This window comes from Mycteria americana, chromosome 12 (assembly GCF_035582795.1).
Source record: "Mycteria americana isolate JAX WOST 10 ecotype Jacksonville Zoo and Gardens chromosome 12, USCA_MyAme_1.0, whole genome shotgun sequence".
NCBI classification, from domain to species: domain Eukaryota; kingdom Metazoa; phylum Chordata; class Aves; order Ciconiiformes; family Ciconiidae; genus Mycteria; species Mycteria americana.
Genome location: NC_134376.1, coordinates 6,707,952 through 6,727,356, shown reverse-complemented (window position 1 = coordinate 6,727,356; position 19,405 = coordinate 6,707,952). Strand labels below are relative to the sequence as shown.

The following is a 19,405-nucleotide window of genomic DNA, read 5'->3' as shown; positions in this document are numbered from 1 at the left end:
CCAGAGGCATTCTTGCACGCTCATCTTTCAGGACTACAGCTAGCACAGAATTCCTGGCCTGAGCAATTGGAAATTTTCCCTGAAAGATCTGCTGTTCTTGGCGAGATGCTACTAGGTGTCTACTGCAAACCCCCAGAGCTAAATCACTTGTCTGCATCCTCATGGAGTTTATACAGCACAGTACAAAACCTCTCTTCACTACTCCTAAGCATGCCTCTCAAAGGCAGCCCACCCCACTTTCTGCTCTGGGTACAGTTTTGTTCCTGTCTCTTTCTTGTCCCGCTCCAAGTCCCATAAGCTGCACAATGCCAGTACCGTCACTGATCCTGTGCCTCGAGGAGTACTGCACAGCAAAGGCCTTCAGCTGAGCACGCAGAGGACCATCTTCCACTGCAGGGTTCTCCAACCACTGCAGCATCTGCATGAGGACTTTGAAGAAGAGCGAGGAGAAGGCAGTGTCTTGTGGCATGCAGCGCTGGGGAGAACAGCAAGAGAGACTTGCTTGTACACACTTCAAGAATACAACAAAGACAGGAGGAAAGATGCAGATAGTGGCACATACTGCCAGAAATACATAGAGCACACCTACTCTGTTGGACCATAGCTCACTCAAATCAAGGCAGCAGCTTCTAGTGTACAAATGCAAGGCAGAAGACTCAGTCAAACACACAATACCTCTCCCAGCATAACGAGGGGTAACTTTGTGCCTTCTTTCATAGTGATGAAAGGAATGAGATATTTCATTGAATAACTTGCAGCCTGCTCTGAAGATTTCTTTAAGGAATTACAGACCAGCTCTCAAGTTGTCTGCAAATGCCCTGGCTTGCAAGATATGTCCATTCTACAAAACAGCACAGACTAGAGATCCCAAAACCAACAGAGACCCATAGCCGCAAATCCACAGTACCACACAGTTACCAGACTAGGTAGGGTACACCAAACCCTGCATGTAAGCCCCAGTTCTCAGCAGTGCTAGGCTAACGTGGCCAGCCTGCATCCAGATGCCTATGTCCAGGCAACTTGAGTCCCTCTGTGTCATGCACCCCAGGCTCCAATTCCGGCATTACACAGGTAGGTGGTCTGCACACAGCAGAGCAGATGCACTGTAGACTTTCTGTTTCCTCCTCACCCCTCTCTGTTAAATGCTACAAAGATTCTCATCTTACACCGCTCACCTGATACTGGTACAACTGGCGCATTAGTGGGCAAGAGATGAAGTGGTTACGATGCATTGTCATCACCAACGCACCACTGTGCGGCGAGTTCATCAGTGCAGCTACTGCCTGGAGAAGTTGTGCCGTGATCCCGGTCGCCTGTGCGTTCCCCTGGCGGATGCGAGCCAGTTCCTGCCCCAGGGCCTGCTGTAACGCCAGGGCAAGCGGGCGCAGGTTTGAATTCTGCCATCGTGGGTCTGGATTTAGTGGGAAAAGCTGGTAAGGTACAGAAGGAAATATGTTTATGAGAGCAAATGAAAGGACTTGCCATACAATAAACATCCTGAGGCAGAGGATTGATTTACCTTGTACAATCATACTGTGGGATAACTTGAACCTTCTGATAGAGCTTTTTCAATATTTTCGCACCTGGTACAGGAACAGGCACAGCATCTATGCGACCTCAATGTGACTATCAACACTGACACCATGGGGGAATCACCATACTACCCAAATACAGGCAACCAGCTTGGCCAATTAACTCCCTGTAGGCTCCTTCTGGAGCCAATGGAGAGAGGGAGGCTCTGCAAGCAGACGAGCCAGAGTACAAATGCTGTTTACACACAGCTTTGCTACCAAGGCCCTGCGAGCATTTCACAAATCCTCCATCCACTGCTGAGAGGAAAGGCACTATACACAGAACAAACAAGGTGCAGAGACCGTAACACACTAGTAGGCACTGACAGTATTAGGCACGATCAAAAGCCACATCATGTTCAAACTACAAGAAAAAAATCCCTCCAGTATCAGTTCCAGCAGGCTGTAATGGCGCTGCCTCATTGCCTGCAAACACTGCAGGAGGAAGGGGTCAGAAGATGCAAGTATAAGAGAAACGGATTTTGTAAAGCTTCTGCAGGGAAGTAGCTGATTAGCTAGAGATTATACCAGTACCTGCAGAAAGATGCCTGCTAGATCATCTTCTGGGCCCAGAACCCGGACCTGGCTTAAGGCTCGGATTCGGCTCTGGCCTTGAGAGTTCTCGGGACTAGATTTTGACCTTGCAGTCTCAGTGCTATCTGCAAGAGGAATAAAAGAAAAGAAAGAAAAATGCCATTATGGTAGCTAGCATCTGGAGTCCCAACACTGGATCACCTTCAGCTTTACAATCTCTAACTACCAGGAAATTCAGTAGCTTTTCTCTCGAGGCCAAGCAAAACCTATTTTTCCATATCACTCAGAACAACTTGTTGTAGTAAACTCCAAGAATATTGGAATTTCTCCCTTCACCAGGAGCAAAAAACTCTAGCAAGGACTGGTGTCTAACTGTAGCTTGCTGATATATTGCAACACAACCCCTTTTGAAGACAGCTCTTCCTGTCCCTCTCAACAGCAATGGAGGAAGTAAGTTTGGAAGACGACTTTGATATTTGGAAGTTTAGGCTATCCCAGGCAGTACCTCGGCGGGCTGGTAAGGATGCAGTGAGCAGGGAGTGGAAAGTCTGGCCTCCTGTTGCTCCTCTCTCATGTTGAACCTCCACAAGGTGAGCCATGTAGTCTGGAAAAGGAGACAATATGAACACATCATTCCCTCGCCCTCTTTAGTAAAGCAGGACAGAATTGGTTGCTGTTTGTACAACTCCCACAGTGAAGGGAATTCGCTGTTCCCATGCACTTTGTAAACATGATGCTTTTAAGCCTTGTTTCTTTTACAAGTTAGCCTCCAAATTACTTTTTAGACTCTGTACAATCCAATCCAGAAAATCCTTCTCTACTTCAGGAAACACAGCCAGAGGCCATCCAGACAAGCTCTAGGGAAGTGTCTACAGTGACAACAGGCTGCCAAAGCAGCCTGTGCACAGAGTTTGCTGAACTAGTTTGGATTTTTCCAAGGAAGTCACAGCAGGTATTTGTGAAAACTGTTGAAGAAAAAGTAAAATGTGTAGTCAGCCTCATATGAAGCTCTTACTCTTGTCCATGATGTTCTGCTCTAGTGTCTGTGGGTCATGAGATACTGCTTGATCCAGGTACTGCAGAAGTTTGCTCATGCTGGAAACTGGGATTCCAAAGGACTGAACAAAGAGAAGCAGCTGCTGTGGCTCCAGGTCCTGTAGGGCTGAAATACACAAAACACTGAGTCCTCAGACCTCTGAATTGCTCAGAGAGGGTCATCTTTATTACCTGATCTTTGTGCTTTTGGCTGGACCAACAATGACATGTTAATGACAGGGCTGCAGAGAGCCCAAAGCCAGAAGTCTGACAGCTGCCTACTATGTTTTCTTTGCTCTGCAAATCATTGTCTTCTTATTGCATCTTCCAGTTAATTCACTCACTGGCTAATTTGATCTTCTGTTTAATTTGATCAAAACCTCAGGAACCCAATCATTTGTATTAAAAAAATAACTTCCACCCTATCTGTTGATGGCTGCAGGCAGGAATTATTGAATAATTCAATCACTGGCTATAGAGAGCTGTCATTTAATTAGTAAGAAAGAGACAAAAGCTCTGAATACCAAGAAGAAAAAGAGCACTGACGAGCCGTGCAAGGACAAAAGTAACTACAGGTATAGCTTACATCCTTCAGAACTGCTCTCCACATTGCAAGCATACCATGGAAGCAGTGCTGTGCCTGTTGGCTGGTGACTGTGTAGCTTAATTCAATCTGAATTGTTGTAACAAAGACGGGATCCAATTCAAAGTCCCCCAATTCCTTTAAAACACACAGGAAGTGCAATACTCATACAGATTCTCTCCCCTACTTCAAAAAGTAATAGTCACTGCCTATAAAAGCCAGCAAGATTCAGCACTGGGATCAGAGTGGGAAGAACTGCCTTCCACACTGCAGTAAGGAGCTCTACCAAAGGCACTGACCGCCTCTTCAGTCTCAGCTTTCCCCGGGTTCTGCTCTTAATGCCGTGGGGATTAACCTGTGGGGTCTGATGGTTAGCGAGGTTGTATCCACTCTCAAACCTTTGGTACATGAACTACACATCATGGCTGAGTAGGGAATCACCCTGGGACATCCCATACATTCCCAGCCAGGAACCAGCTCATATTCTGTACATCTGTTTGACAGCCCTAAGGGACATAGCAAAGAATCTATTGTACATTTAGATTGCGACTGTCACAAAATCTGGAGACACACTGCTTTCTAAATCCTAGCTCCCTGCTCAGCTGCAGCATCTGCAGTGACTGATGGCCCCACCCAAAGGCATCCAAGTAGGATGGCTGGGCACACAGAGGACTTGAGCAGGGAAGCCTCTCCCTTTCCTTTCAGGAGGGTCTGAAACACCAACAAACATCCCACAGGCTCACCTGCATCCACAAGACGCGGGACCTCAGAGCGGATCATACGCAGCTTTAGCCAGTCGGGGAGCAGGAGAGCCTCCTCTGAGGTGTCAACCAGAAAAGCAGTAGGAAGGGGCTTTTTCTCTGGGAACCATATATCCAGTAAGGTATAAAAATCACCATCCCCTGCTTAAGAGTGGATACAAAATTATCTCCCATGTTCATAAGCACTTAGAACACCCTACCCTTCTCTATACAAATCAATACACTTCCTTGTTCAAAGGTCAGAAACAATTTGGGAATAAACACTATCACGTGGAAATGTGAACTACATATCTGAGTGCCCGGTTCTCACACTACAACAAGTCTCTGAGTCCTTCTTGTTTAGCAGGGAGGGACACACCATCATTTTAATATTTTCTGCTATCTGCAGAAGGCAAAAAAATAAGCCTGCAAATCCTTCACTCTGTGCAGCAATATTCTGATAGATCTTACAGCTACAAACAAATATTGCAAGGGACAAGTTTGTGAGTAGAAGGATTAACACCTGCCTGACCTGTTAGGAGACGGCAGATAGAGGAAAGCCTCTCTGTATTTTCCATGACTCCTTGAACAAATCTGAGCACACTTCACTAACCTTGAGGTGGCCCTAGTGTCAGAAGAATAACCATGGCATGAACCACAAGGATGTGCATAGTGGCTGTTTCCCCACTAGTCCAACGAAGGAACACCTGATCCTGGGACTCTGACTGGAAAAAGGCAGAAAAAATCAGCACGAACAAAGGTGGGGAGAGAAAGAATGAGATCTGTGAGATGCAGATGAAACAAGAACATAAGAATGGACAAATTTGGTGAGACCCAAGTTCCACCTAGCCCAATATCTCCAACAGTGGCCACAAAAGATACCCAAGGAAAAGTTAAAAACACTTTTTATGTACGTATACACTTGGCTCTGATATTATGCCAACCTCCAATTATTTTCGCATCAGGGAATTCTTGACCCAGACGTGGTTTCTACATACTCAGTAACCATCAATGGGCTTCTCTTTTGTTAACTTGTACAGTTTCTTCTACCTGCTTAAGAAAGGCAGGGAGGTACTCACCCAGCTGTACACCTCCTCGCCCTCCTTACTCTGGCGCATGCGTTTGATGTAGCGAGAAAAGATGGAGAGAAGAGCAACAAGCACTGCATCTGATTCAGCACAGTACGACAGCTTGGAGAAGAGGTGAGACATGATGGTAGAGCGCTCCACTATGAGTCGGGCTACATCCTGCAAGGGGAAAAGATCCATGAGGTCTTTACTGAACAACACAGCTAGGTCATCCTCCTTCATTGCATCACATTCTCCAGTTTCTATCATCAGCCCAGTTAACACCGCTCTGGAGATCAGTGTGTAGAGCCAAGAGTAGAACCATCACAACAGGGAAAACACCAGTGCTTTGCATGCATCTTGTGACACCTTACAGTGTACCCAGTTGTAGCACAGCTGCATTCTGACGCATCCCATTATAAAGTGAGCATTTACCTCATAAAAATTGCATTTCTCTGAAGAAACAGATCTACTGACTCTTATCATTTAACATTCTCCACATATCTAAACGGATCTTTGCAGGCAGAAAGAACACATGAGCCTCTAGATCCATGCATCAATCTCCAAAAGACTGTTAACAAAGGATGTAGTTCAATGGACTTAAAAGCAATTAAAAAAAAAGCATCCAGATAGAACAATGAAAAAAAAATCATTTTATAAAAGACAAACATAAAAAAAAAAAAATCACCAAAACCTTTAAAAAACATTAGCAGAAATCCAATTTTGGTTATACGAGAGTGCATATCCCACCATTAAGGTTTCTGACTTCCCATTCTCTCCCCAGATGTATGTGATGCAGGTTTAGCACCTGCTTACTTATGAAACACTACCAGGTAGTGGGATTTCCTTCAAATCACTATCCACTCTTACATTCCCCATACCATCTGAGATGAGCTGCTGGACTGGAGGTTACTGCTTTGATACCATTTCATGATATGAAACTGAAGACGCAGGTTGCCTTCCAACACATATGCAGAAACAAACACGAAGTTATCAGATTCACATGCTCCCAAGAACCTCGTCGTGCTGGTACAGCAAGTCACGTGCCTACCACTGTCCTGAGATATGCCAGGTCTCCCCGTGCAATCCCTCTGCCCTAGCAACCTGGCCTCTCACCAGAGCAAGGTCATTGTGCTGTCCCTGCTCCTCCACTGGGGCATGCTGGGAGAGGTACACCAAGTAAGCACTGATGGTCTGGGGATCTGTCTCCATGTGGATGGCCTAGAACGAGAATTCCTCTCATGAGAAATCAGGATTTAATGAAAACAAATACCAGCATAAGAAGAATTCTTCTGCAAGCATATAAACATGTCGATATCATACTCACAGGCAGTTTGCTCAGATTCATTTTAGCATAAGCTGGTCACTTATCCCTTCCAGCTACTAACTCCTACCTGTTGCAAGGCAAGAGCTGTTGTTGCTCTAACACTGTCAAACAGCGGCAGCCTTGGGAGGTCTTTCAGCAGCCACTGATATCCCTGCAGCAGTTCAGAATCGCCAGAGTCTTCTTCCATGGGGTGATCTTTCTCCTCTCCATCACGCAGTCCCCCTTCTGACAGCACCAAGGACAGGCCCTGCAGAAGTCACACAGACACAGCAGTTGCATTTGAAGCCACAGCTGGACCACTAGTTTCATACTAGTGATTATAATAGAAACAAGCTTCAAACATCATGGAATGATCCAAATGCAGCACACAACAGGTTTCATATCTCATATAATGTGTTTGCTTGACAGCTACCCTGCTTGAAGTTTCAGTCCTCTGTAAGCCTAATCTTTTTGAGCTCTCTGCAATTCCACTTGCCTTGACTATGCTCTAGAGCACCAGGCACTCACTCATTTACATTCCCCACAGACAACAGCTGCTGCCAATTACTCCGTGTAGCACATGATCTGCTGAGTCTACACCTGAACTTCACAGGAAACATAGCAAAATCGAGCTCTATCTTAAGAAAAGTACTACTTGGCTGCTGAACAAAGAAGGCTTCTGAGCAGCAGGGAGTAGAAGTGCATTTGATGGGGTTTAGAGATTGAGACAAGTTACCGAAGAAGGATGACATGAAACAATTTCACTGCGCTGGCTCTGGACTCATGAGAATCTAGGACTCTGCCCTCAGCTTCTGACAAACCCTAGTCAAGAAGATTATCATTTTGCTCACCTTCATGGCCAAGACCCGTGAGGCCACCTGGGAGGAACTCAGGCGTCGTAGGAAATAGTCAAGCACCTCGCAGGTTGTCTGTTCATCTGCTTTGGGACCCAACAGCAAGTCTTGCAACCGTCCAAGCAACTGCCTTTGTTTCTGTTGTCTCTGTGGAGCAAGAAGTTGGCCTTTCCAATGAAATCAAGTCCGGGCTGCACAGAAAGTAGGTAACAGAACTGATCTCCAGGAGACTACTCACCTGGCGTTTCTTGGCACGCTGCTCCTTACTCTCACCCTCCTCCTCTTCTTCACCCGAGGTCGACTCATCAGCAGCATCATGAAGCAGGAACTCACAAAGGCACTGCACGGGTAGGACGTCCAAGGAGCCCTCGCTGGACTGAACCAGATCTGCCAGCCATGGCATTGACTGTGATGAGGCCTAGGAAGGAGAATAACAATGCAAGATCAGCAAAATGTAGATGCAGCACACTGATCATTTAATTCCTGAGCAGTAAACCGCCTTCCCCTGCATCTTACTTAGCTTCCTTTTGTCCCTAGCTCTGCTCAAGTTTCAGACGAGGGATCAGATCCCAACATAGCCAAGCCATCGAGGGAGCCCACCTGTCTTTGAATGATGTTGAGAAGAAAGTCAGGATGACGACTGCGGCATAGGAGGTGGCCCAAGCGAAGAGACTGGTTCAGGCTTTTCACCTGCTCCAGGACATGTGGTGGAGGTCTGCGTGGGGGGCCCCTGCCAGGGAAACAAGAAGTTATCCACAGGCAGACATACTTTCATTCTTGTGTTGATGAGGATGAGTCAGTTCAGTAGTGCATGAGGGTCACATGCAGGTGGCAACAGAAGGACAAGGACCAAATGTGACACACATCCCACAGCCTACCAAATCTCAGGGCTCTTCTTGCCCACATCAACCACCCTCTGAGCAGCCAGGTTTCCTGACTAGCATTAACTGGGATTTCATTATGGCACCAGACTGCAGAAGGCTACTTACTGAGGGTCCAGACTTGTCAGCTGGGACAGCAAGAGGCTGCTGCTCTCTGTAATTGTTTGTTTTGTGGATGCAGCAGCCAGATGACCCTCAAATGCAAGAATCTCCTGTTTTTCTCTCTGGGAGATTTGAAGTTCACGATTAATCATCTCTGTGCGCGTCTCCTCATCCGTCAAGGTACATTGAGGATAGGAATAATTACTGAGAAAATAAGTTAAAAAAGAAAATGGTTATCTTGACCTATTAAAAAAGCTCATGAACCACAGTCAGAAAGTCCCCAGGACCTCGGCTTCATCAGGCAACACAGATAAAACAAGGCAGCTTCCCAATGGGGCAAGGGAGACTGAGACCTTTTCAGCAAGGAACATCACAGTCATCCCTCCCTTTTTCTCAGCTTTATTCCCTTGCTTATAATATTTCTGTTGGGGGAAGGCACCTTTCCCACTCAAACTGCAGTGCTGCTGCCAGCCAGCTTATTTTACACCAGTCCCACTGGAAAGGAAGGAGCCAGCTGGCACAAACTTCATTCAGAAATATGTTTTCGGTGGCCTATTCGATTTATGTAGGGATTTAAGCATACTAACTTGGTCATCACCATTTCCATGAGCATCTTTAGAGAGGGGTACTCCTCCCATGCAGCCAGACCTGCAGCAAAGAAGGGCAATCAGGGATACAGGAAAAAAAATGAGGGTCTTTAAATAAACTCTAACACACTCCAAGGTGGGAAGACATACAACAAACTCACTATGGAACAGCTCACCACACTTAGAGCACAGACAACATGATTCCAGCCACATGCTGGTCCAAACACCCACACTGTGTATTTCTCCACACACAGGGAATACGCAGTTAGTTAACTGTGGTTATCTCGCCAACCCAGCACATGCCTTGAACACAGGCAACCAGACTTCAGCAGACAGCACCTTGGCCAATTTTTGCAGCAGAACTAGCATCCTGAGAAATGTCCACACTCACCAATGTTTTCAGGATTGAATGCAGCCACTACAAGCAGGAGAGGCCAGGCTTTCCAGTAGAGGGTAGAAATAGCTAGATTCGGAGGCTGGTACCTGCAAAAGCCATCAAGAGATACAAGTAGTTGGATTTGGTTACTTAAGCCCATCTCAAGACTGCTTTTCTCCTTAGTCATGCACCCTTTAGATTCAGCCACATCAGTTTAGTGGCTTTCAAAAATAAGAAGCCTCTCTCAAAAGGGACAGCAGGGTTCAGATGAAAATTTCTAGAGCCGAAAGGTCAGAGTGCTTGCAGAGGAAAGTCCATTCCATGACTCTGGTCTTACCTGCCCTGGAAAAATTCCCACCTGAATGTGACATTGAAAAGGTTTCCTCATTATTTTGTTATTAGAAATCGTAATAGGGAAAAGCATCTTAAAATCTGTGAGCTAGTATTGTTAGTCACAAGGTGAAAATGAGCTAGATCACAACAAGATTGTCTATGTGATAAGCTTTACCCTGGGGGCAGCTGGATATTCTCTGGATGGTGATAAGTGCACAGATTTAAGACTGCATCGATCAGCTGGATTCTTTCTACCCTCAGGACCTCGACATCTAGAAGAGGAGAAGAAAAGAGTAAGCAAGTTATTGACCTGTCTACCTGGCTGAAAGTCCTTAAAGAAAAGCATCACAGTATAACAAAAATTTTACTTCAAGCAACTATGTTATTGTGGGCTTGTTCTTATATTATTACAGGAACAAAAAACCAACAACACCTGAGAAGCAGCAATACTTAAAAAAGCTACAAGTCAATATATAAGGATATTGAGCTTTTCAGCTGCAATTTGGTTTAAATTCTCCATAACAGCAGGTTTTTTTCCCAAATGCATCCAATGTGATACCTGTATCTTTTTCAGAACTCAAATATACTCCTTCAGGTAGAGCAGTGAATCTGCTCAGAACTTCTGGGACTCAGAGGAACTAAAAATGCATTTCAACTTTGTTGCAAGTTTTCAGACTCACTCTAACTTAACTCTGAGACTTCCAGTATTTGCAATGGTGCAGCATTTAAAATGCTATACTGAGAGGCTGGACACATTTTCACAGGATATTCAACAGCAAAGTCTAGCTCATTCCACTTGCACTGACCAAATCTGGATTCGATTTGCTATTAACCAGTCAGCACTAAGAGCACATAAGATGCTTTAGAATCAACCTCTGACAACCCCCTCAACTCTGACACAAACACATATAGCTCAGCTGAACAGACACACTCTTCAAGGATGCAGGAATTCAGAACAAATGATGAATGAATTCATAAAAGGGGTAAGAGTTAAGGCTGTTTTTGTAGCTGATATTCTGTAATAGTGTTTGAATAATGGAATTGCGAGGAGCATACAATACATGGGTTAATTACTTTAACTTCCAACCCTTTCATTTTCTGATGGCCTAAAAATTTCTATTCATTTTATGGTCTGTGTAAGGGACTAAACTGAATTTAAAAATGCTAGCTCAAAACTTTGGGTGGCTATTCACAGTCCCTCATCCTCAACACAACCAATAATTTCCCAAACACTCCAGGGCAGAAAATTAGCAACAGGAAGAAACAGTAGGAGAAAATAAGAAGCTTCTCTAGTGAGAAAGCAACAGCAATACATGTCTGGCTTTGAGCCATCACGACTAAAACATGCTTTAAGTGATGCAAAGGTTCTTTGGTACATGGTAGGAGCCACCTCAGCCATGGGTGGCAGTAAGAGGACATGTAGACAGACGTAACCACTTGCTGGCTAGAGCTTTGTGCAGTCTTACCATCCGCTTGCACAGCCGCAGCCCGCTTCACCAAGTGGTCAGCAAGCTCCATGGCATCCGCAGGGCCAAGAGGAAGGTCCCGCGACAAACCGATCACAAGGATCCGCATCAATGTGTCTTCAAGGATGGGCACCTCAGAGCAGAGGCGAAGGAAGAAGCTGCATGAGACATGAGACATCAATCACGCTTCTTTTGACAGCAGCAGGAGGGTTGCCGAAACCCTCCACAGACCCTAGAGGTCATCTGAGCAGAAGATAAATCACGGCTTAGTTTACAACCCCTTCCCTGGTCTCCAGCTCCAAACGCAACTGCCTGAAACAAATTGGTTTATGGTATATTGTTTGCATTGCCTTGTACCTCTGCACTTCAGCCTGCTTGAGTCTGAGCTCCCTAACGTTAGCCCAGTACAAACCACACAGTGCAGTGCTGTCCTTCTTACAATTACAGCATCAAGACAGAACAGCTTGGCACAGGGAACAAGAATGAAGGAGGAAGAGGAACGGATGGAGAACGGAGCAACATCCCTCAATTTTAAGGCAATGTAACAGATGAAGAAAATCTAAGCACAGTTCCAAGCCCTTCCAACACAGAACTATATAAGGAACACCAGAAATCACCAATTCCTCTGCCTCCAACTACAGCAGCTCTGCGCCTGTACCCAGCTATGGGTGGGGGACACACTCACTTGCGGTCACTCTCAGGGGGCCAGTTGTCCCATTTGTAGTAGGTTTCTGGCTGCTCTGTGAAGAGCACCTTGTGGAGGCTGTAGAGATGAAGAGGACAGTAAACACCATCTGTGAGAGACTCAAGAACACATTCAACAGTTCAGTCTCCCCAAACTCCTGCTAATGCTTCCCATCCTACACATGAAGGAGCCCCCTCAGATAAGCTAGTCTCGCAAAACAACTAAATCACAACAGAGAGGACTATACAGTATGGGCATTGGGCATTTACACTTCCAGTGAACACATCTCAGATACTATTAAGTCTGGCTTGACCTGCCTCTAATGCCTTGAGGCAGACCCCAGGATACAATCAGAAGCAGGCAGAGAAGACAGCACTACCTATGGAGCCCTCAACCGTACAGCCTGAAAAAGACAAAAGAACATCAAGGGGTCCACAGGGATCATGCTTTGTCAGGTAACTGGGAATTCCCTATTGGTGGACCCAAATAATACAAACCAGAAATATTTTCCATTATCATGTATCTCTGATAAGAGGATGCATCTGCAGGAATTCCTGAGAGGGAGACAGTCCCAGCCTGAACCCTGCTAAAACACTGTTTCTGCTCCCTGTCTGATAAGGGGAGAGAAGTCTAACCAAACCCTGGCACATGCATGGTTTTTCATACTATGTCATATACTGTTGGGAAAGCGACTGGTAATGCACAGCAGATTACCAGGCTGACTCTCTTACCAGTGCACATAGTCCTTCGGAGCCAGCTTGCTGATAGATGGAACAACCGTGTGAAGCCACCAGACAGCATCTCGTTGGATAGCAGCAATTTGGTTCTGGAAAGAGCGCAGCACTTCCAGGTCTGAAAAACAGTAAGGTTACAAACTACACACATATCAGAGCCCCATCAGGAGCCAAGCAGGAGAAGGTGGCTGTTTCAAGAGCACACAGTAACCAGGGCTCCAAAGCATCAACAGTAAACTAGAGAGAGGTATATCAGACAGCCTTAAGCATTCCAGCACTGACAGCACACGTGCTTCGCTTTCTGATGCGCCCTGCAACAAAACCCCGAGATGTAGCACAGACGAAGTAGCGTTGTGAGAAGAATACATCTGGGCAGTCACTTCAGTGCCACCCCAAAGGCCTCTCTCTTCAGCATTAGGTACTCGGTAATCCTTACAGCTGCCCCTCCAGGCGTGACCCAGTTCCTCAGTCCCCTCCATACACAGTCCCCTTTCCCCAGCCTCTCATCCACTGCTTCCATAGATATGAAAAGCACCTGTGTATTCACCCAGCCACGCAAATGCCACATCTGCCAACTCCGTCAGCCCAAGGATGATAGCAAGCACCCCTGTGCCTCTATTCAGAATGGAGGCTTACATCCCTTCCTAACCAAGATATCTACCAAGCTGCCCATCTTCAGAGGGAACCTAGGTTCTTCTGCTTACTCTTTTTCTCTCCTTTGTCCCAAGCAATTCCAGCCTCCTTCACCTGGGCTGTGATACCAAGCATCATGGAGACAGCTAGCAGATCAGTTATGTGGATGACAAACCGCTCCTTAAAAAAAAAAAAAAAAAAAAAAAAAAGTGTTTTGAATCAGCAATACCCAAAGCTACCTTCTGGAAAAGTGTTTCATCATCAAAATGACAATCACAGATGTTTGGAAATGGGATGTGGGAGCACTGCTATGAAATGTGAGACACAAATACTGACTCACTCAGATAACAAAGAGCACAAGAAAGAACAGCCAGAAAAACAGATATAGAAGAGCCCAGTACACCACTAGTACCTTCAGCACCACAAGGGTCAAAGAAAGTGGTACCTTGAATTCCATTTCTGCGTACTGGGCCTCCTTCCGTTCCTGCATAAGACCCAGACAGAAGGCCTGGAAGTTGATCTCATGCTTCGTCTGTTTTATGATCTCTCGCAGCAGAGCCCGTGAAGCCCGCAGGTAATCGTCCTTAGTAGTCAAAAGATCCTGGAACACCATTGCTAGGTACTGAGGCCATACAGAAAGAGAAAACTTTCAGTGCATTGTAATGTATCTGCATCCACAAAATTAAAAGACACAACGAAACAATGCTGGTGGTATGCCTGTCCTTCAGACCCTCAGGGAGCTATAACAACATTTCTCTCATGAAACTTCATTACCACAAGGTTGGTCACCCAGAATGTGGGAGTTAGGAATAAATGTGCATGGGCATTTTCTAACAAGTGCAACGATATAATTTCAAAACAGTATGATCCAGATCACACAGCTGTCTGTGGAAAGATTTCATTTGAGCCTCAATTCAACTAAATCTCTCGGGTAGGGTTCTGGGATCACCAGCAGTCACACAAGACACTACACCTACCTTCGGAGCTTGCTCTGAGCTATGCTGAAGCACAGTATACAGGATCTGCATGTTGTTGGGATTTCTTGCATTTGATAGTTCGTTGAAAATCACAAACTTAATTGTGGTGCCCAGGTTATCCCTGTGCGCATTCAGCAGCTCTCTGCAAGGGAAGACCAGAGGTATCGGAGCTGAGGTTTCACTGCAGCTAGACCCACTGTTTTGATTTCTCTTTGAAGTATTTAACACACAAAAGTGAAGAGGATGGAGCAGCACGTATACCCAGCAATATCAAAGGATTACTGAAAGACTTCCAGGCCAATGAAATTCATTTAAATGTTACACAGAACACCCCGTGGTCCAAGCTGGTATTTAAAACCACTATGCAGAGACACTGAGACCATCAAGGCCCTGGGCACATCTTCCAGAGTGCTTTCTCTTCCCGTCACGGACCTGGTCATTCACTCACCTGACACACAGCATGTAGTGGTTGAGAAGGACTTTTGGTTTGAGACGAATTTTGATCAGGTTCGAGATAACTTCCATGTCCTCTGAGCTGTGGGTGTTGCAGTTCATACAGACTGACATCAGTAAGTCCTGAGCTGGCTTGGTCAACTGCAGAGGAAGAACAGAAAGGCTACAGCCACCTGCCATCACAGATCAGAAACGTAACTGGCACACAGTATGCAGCTCCCTTGGCTGGATTCCAGACCAGGTCCAGAAGCGTTACGCTTCAACACCTTTACCTTTGGATTCTGCAGCCACATCTCCAGCCTCTGCACAGCCATCTGCCGCACCTCTTTGTAGCCACAGGTTGCCGTCAGCAGTCGAAGGAGGTTCCTGGAGACATTGTCCATTGGCTGGCGCCGGTTGAGTTGGTCCCGCAGCATGTCTAGGACATATTCCTCCACACTCTCTGCAAGATCGTCATACCTGGGCCACACAAACTGCATTTTATTCCCTTCCACCCAAGCCAGCTTGGTCACACTTTGCTGTGTCCAGAGATCAGCATCCTTTCTTGTTCGTGGTACGTGTTACAAACAAACAAACAAAATCTACTCTTTTCTCCTGGAACCAGTTGTATCTGATGCTCAACATCCTCTAGCAGGTGCCACAGGATAGCTAGTGCAGAGAGGGAGCTCCCTGCCGCAGCACTGCAAGAGTGGGCGAGCACAGACAGATCTGCCACATGGCTACATCAGGAGAATGAGAGGCACTGTACCTGGGCATGAGCTGGCCCTCCTGCTCTGGGCTCATTTTCTCCTCTGCAATCAGCAGCTCACTCTGGCTGTCTTCCTCCTCTGTCATGGAAGGGTGTGGACTACTCCCTAAGAGAGACGAGCACGCAGCACGCTTCATGAGACAACTCTTCTTTCTAGAGATCACTCACTCACGCTCTTATGTGCTCAGCTTCTTTCAAGGATCCCCTTCAGCAACACTGGCGGAGGCCACAACTAGTCATTTCCTCACACTGTATCACAAACAGGCACATTCTCCAAGCCTCTTTCACTGCCTGTCCTCAAACATCCCCTAGAAATGAAAGAGCCTCAAAGAGAACAAAAGCAATGCCTGGAACTCAAAGCCTGGTCTATGTGACTCCATCCAGTAACAAACTATTCTCACCATACAATAAGCTCACCGGGCTCCATCCTCTCCCTACCCTTTTGTTCCCACGTTCTAAACATCTTCTTACCAGCACTAAGGTCCCCTCCACTACGTCCAGCTTCCCCATGCAAGAGCATGCTCTTAGGAGGCATCTTTGTGTTAAAAGCTGTTTGGATGTTATCCACAAATGTCTTGCAGTGAGGGCTGTCCACCCAGATGCGCTCCCCAAGGGAGTCCTCAATGTAAACCTACAGGACAGAAAGCAGGAGAGAACATAAACCATGCTCAAGCCTTTTTTGTACCGGTTAAGCAGAGGAGTATTCATAAACTTCCCAAGTTTGCATTTCTCTTCAACATACAGCTGTGAAGTAGGAGAGTAGCATAACCTTTGCACGGATGAAAAACAGAGACCAGATGACTGCAGGCAAGTCACATAAGAGCGAAAAACCAAACCATCACATCACAAGCTCTTCTGGGCACCAACCCTCTCAAGCAGCAAAGCTGATTAAGCTTTAGCAAAGATTTTACAACTACTTCTATCACCAAAATACAGAAGCTGGTCTTTTAAAAGCTTTGCCTTTTTAAATCAACGGGTTGCGTTAATCCCTATAGACAAACCAGAGAGTAAGAAGTCTCTGGGACATTTATATCAGTACAGATTGTCAAAAGCATCTCAGAAAAGAGCAGAGATAAGGCAACAAAAGGCAAAGGAGACGACAGCATTTCAACAACCAGTGGAGATTTTGCTTTAAAAAAACCAAGGACTCTGGTTTTCTCCCTTGTCAATACAGCATAGGCCCAACCTCCAATTTCTGCCTCCTCCAGCTGCATTCCCCACGCTGGGCAACAGGCCACTGGATACCCCCTTCCCTTGCAGCGGGAATAATTCCTCTGCTTCTATCCTGTCCCCAACACATGCAGCCTTCCCAACCCTGGCCAGTTTTACCCAGTCTGCCCACATTCCAGCAGAAGCCCCCTTGGTTTAACAACCTTGACAAAAATCTCTGGCCAGTTCTCATCCTCTTCATAAGCTGCCATGAGAAGGTTGCAGGCCAAGACGGACACGAGGCTATTCCCTTTGGCTTTGAAATTGATAGAGGCATCTCTTCGGAGTAGGCTGCACAGTGCCTGGAGTATCATCCACAAATAATAAATTAAAAAAAACAATCAAGCCATCTTGCAAGAAAGGATACAGAAAAGCTTTCAAAAAACAAATACAAATTGCAGCAGCTTGCCGCAGAGCTATGGTATTTACGAAGACACGCAGATCACGCTCTGGCTTGAGAGCGACTGCAACCACACTCGCAAGCTGGCAGCAACGATACGACAGTAAGCCTAAGAGTCCCAACGTGGCACAGCCCTCACCTCGATAACCCCTTCAGTGGCAAATATGTTTGGTTTGATTTTTGCCAGGTACATGAGGCTCAGGTACAGCGTAGTATCAGGTTTGGCTCTGTTCATTTTCAGCTGCTTCACAGCTCCACACAGCACCCCCTCAATACGGTCATCGTTGCCTTCTGCCTCTGCTGCCTCAATTTCATCCAGCAGCACCGTGGGGACAACTGCAATCATCAACACACAGGCATCAGGATTCACCCTCACACACAATAACCTGCCCCGAGATGCTGACGGGGCCAGTCTGCAGGAAAGCAAAGTGTGAACCTGCTCACCTTTAGCCCCTGCAATGGCTTTTCCCTACCCAATTGCTATTAAAAGTTCCGTTTCACACCTGACAACACCCCTTAACTATTTTTCGGGTGGTCCATGCTAGAATACTTCCCTGCAAATGTATCAAACACCAGAAAATGGCACGACACTTCAAAAAGCAAGCAATGTTCAGATCCACAGTCTACTAAAGAAACATACGAATAAAATACCACAATCCAGACTCAAAGATTTCCTCAGGGAGTCTTTCAGATGCCGCTATTAAACAGCTATCAGGCAGGATGAACACAACCCAATGCAAACAGGAGAAGGGACAAAACTGTGACTTCAGCCCTATATCCAGCAGGGGAAAGCCAGAAGGACAGCACATTAATGCCAGCGTAGGGGCTTAGAGAAAGGCTCCTGGGCTGAAGCTCCAGGGAAAGGTAAACTGAAGTTTGCATCCTCGTTCGCCTGTCACGGCAGAAGCGGAGCGAGGCCTCACCTTCAATCGGGATGACAGACGGCTCCTTGATGGAGGGTGAAATGGCTCGCTTCTCCGCCACGGCCGCCTCTGCCAGGCGTCCCAGGGCGCTGAGGGGAGGCGTGGACGAGAGCTTGGGGCGCTTGGTCAGGCCGGTCAGCCCCGCCGGGCCCGCCAAGCCGGCGGCCGCGTCCCGCTTGCGCTCGGAGGGCAGCCCGGGGGGCGCCGGCTTCAGCAGGGTGACGGCGGTTTTGCCCTCGCCGCTCTGCCCCTTGGAGCCCAGCGCGATGAAGTCTCCCGGCGGCGGGTGGGCTGCAAGGGGACAGGGGGCAGACGTGACAGCACCGGCCCGCGGCGACCGGAGCCCCCCGCCCGCCCGGCCGGCCCCGGCCCCCCTCCCCAGGCGAGGCGGCCGCAGCCCGCCGGGACTCACCGGAGGGTTTAGGCACAGCGCTGGGCCGCCGGACGGCGGCCGCCTTCGGCCGGTTCATGGTGCCGCCGAGCGCAGGCCCCCGCGGACCGGCCGCCACCCGGAAGCGGAAGTCCCTCGCCGCGCCCCGCTCCCGCGGACGGATGCTGCGCCGGGGCGGCACCTCCCGCCCCGCCCCGCGGGACAGCGCCGCCTGGTGGCGGGAGGGCGCGGCGGGGGAGGTGGTGACGCCCCCTAGCGGACTGGAGTGTGAACTGCAGCCCGGGGTGGGACGGGGGGAGATGGGGGCACGTGAGGGGAGATGGGGGGAGATGGGGGCTGGGTCAGGGCTGGGGGGGGGCTCTTGGGGGAGGCTGAGGCCACAGAGGGAAGGGGGGGCTGCAGGGGCTGAGATTGGGGTCTGGGATGGGGGGGTCTGGGATGAGAGAGGGGAGTCAAGGGGCTGGGATGGGGGGGTGGAATCTGGGGGGATTAGGGGCAGAAATGGAGGATGGAACTGGGGGGCTGAGATTAGGGACTGAAGTTGGAGGGGGTGGGATGGGGGGGGCTGGAATCAGGGACTGAAAGTTGTGGGGGGCTGAAATTTGTGGGGGGCTGAGATTAGGGGCTGAAATTGGGGCGGCTGGGATGTGGGGCTGGAACTGGGGGGGATTGGATTGGGGCTGAAATTGAGCAGCTGAAACTGGGGGGATGGAACTGGGAGGACCGGGATCAGGGACTAAAACTGAGGAGCCCCGCAGCACCTGGCTGCACCCCCCTCCTCGCCCCCCATGCCACCACCCCCGTCCCCACGTCGTGC

General features: G+C 47.8%; 1 protein-coding gene across 2 annotated transcripts in view; it reads right to left on the bottom strand.

The window, feature by feature from the left end:
* INTS1 (integrator complex subunit 1) overlaps positions 1–18,763 on the bottom strand; it is a 29,677-nt gene extending 10,914 nt beyond the window's left edge. Inside the window, exons 1-31 of one of the 2 annotated variants that reach the window (XM_075514719.1) lie at positions 18,610–18,763; positions 18,198–18,488; positions 17,414–17,610; positions 17,039–17,176; positions 16,137–16,296; positions 15,666–15,771; positions 15,190–15,376; positions 14,913–15,058; positions 14,465–14,606; positions 13,933–14,109; positions 13,559–13,667; positions 12,852–12,972; positions 12,121–12,198; positions 11,436–11,593; positions 10,145–10,241; positions 9,652–9,743; positions 9,261–9,321; positions 8,680–8,877; positions 8,291–8,420; positions 7,929–8,108; positions 7,688–7,837; positions 6,925–7,104; positions 6,647–6,751; positions 5,543–5,710; positions 5,077–5,188; positions 4,467–4,628; positions 3,121–3,267; positions 2,611–2,709; positions 2,106–2,230; positions 1,176–1,430; positions 316–475 (exon numbers count right to left, since the gene is read on the bottom strand). In XM_075514719.1, coding sequence (XP_075370834.1) covers positions 316–475; positions 1,176–1,430; positions 2,106–2,230; positions 2,611–2,709; positions 3,121–3,267; positions 4,467–4,628; positions 5,077–5,188; positions 5,543–5,710; positions 6,647–6,751; positions 6,925–7,104; positions 7,688–7,837; positions 7,929–8,108; positions 8,291–8,420; positions 8,680–8,877; positions 9,261–9,321; positions 9,652–9,743; positions 10,145–10,241; positions 11,436–11,593; positions 12,121–12,198; positions 12,852–12,972; positions 13,559–13,667; positions 13,933–14,109; positions 14,465–14,606; positions 14,913–15,058; positions 15,190–15,376; positions 15,666–15,771; positions 16,137–16,296; positions 17,039–17,176; positions 17,414–17,610; positions 18,198–18,488; positions 18,610–18,667 — 4,489 coding nt within the window. In that variant the 5' untranslated portion in view covers positions 18,668–18,763. The remainder of the gene's footprint in view (positions 1–315; positions 476–1,175; positions 1,431–2,105; positions 2,231–2,610; positions 2,710–3,120; positions 3,268–4,466; positions 4,629–5,076; positions 5,189–5,542; positions 5,711–6,646; positions 6,752–6,924; positions 7,105–7,687; positions 7,838–7,928; positions 8,109–8,290; positions 8,421–8,679; positions 8,878–9,260; positions 9,322–9,651; positions 9,744–10,144; positions 10,242–11,435; positions 11,594–12,120; positions 12,199–12,851; positions 12,973–13,558; positions 13,668–13,932; positions 14,110–14,464; positions 14,607–14,912; positions 15,059–15,189; positions 15,377–15,665; positions 15,772–16,136; positions 16,297–17,038; positions 17,177–17,413; positions 17,611–18,197; positions 18,489–18,609) is intronic. The other variant, XM_075514720.1, reaches the window with a different exon arrangement.
* Between the last annotated feature and the right edge of the window lie 642 nt (positions 18,764–19,405).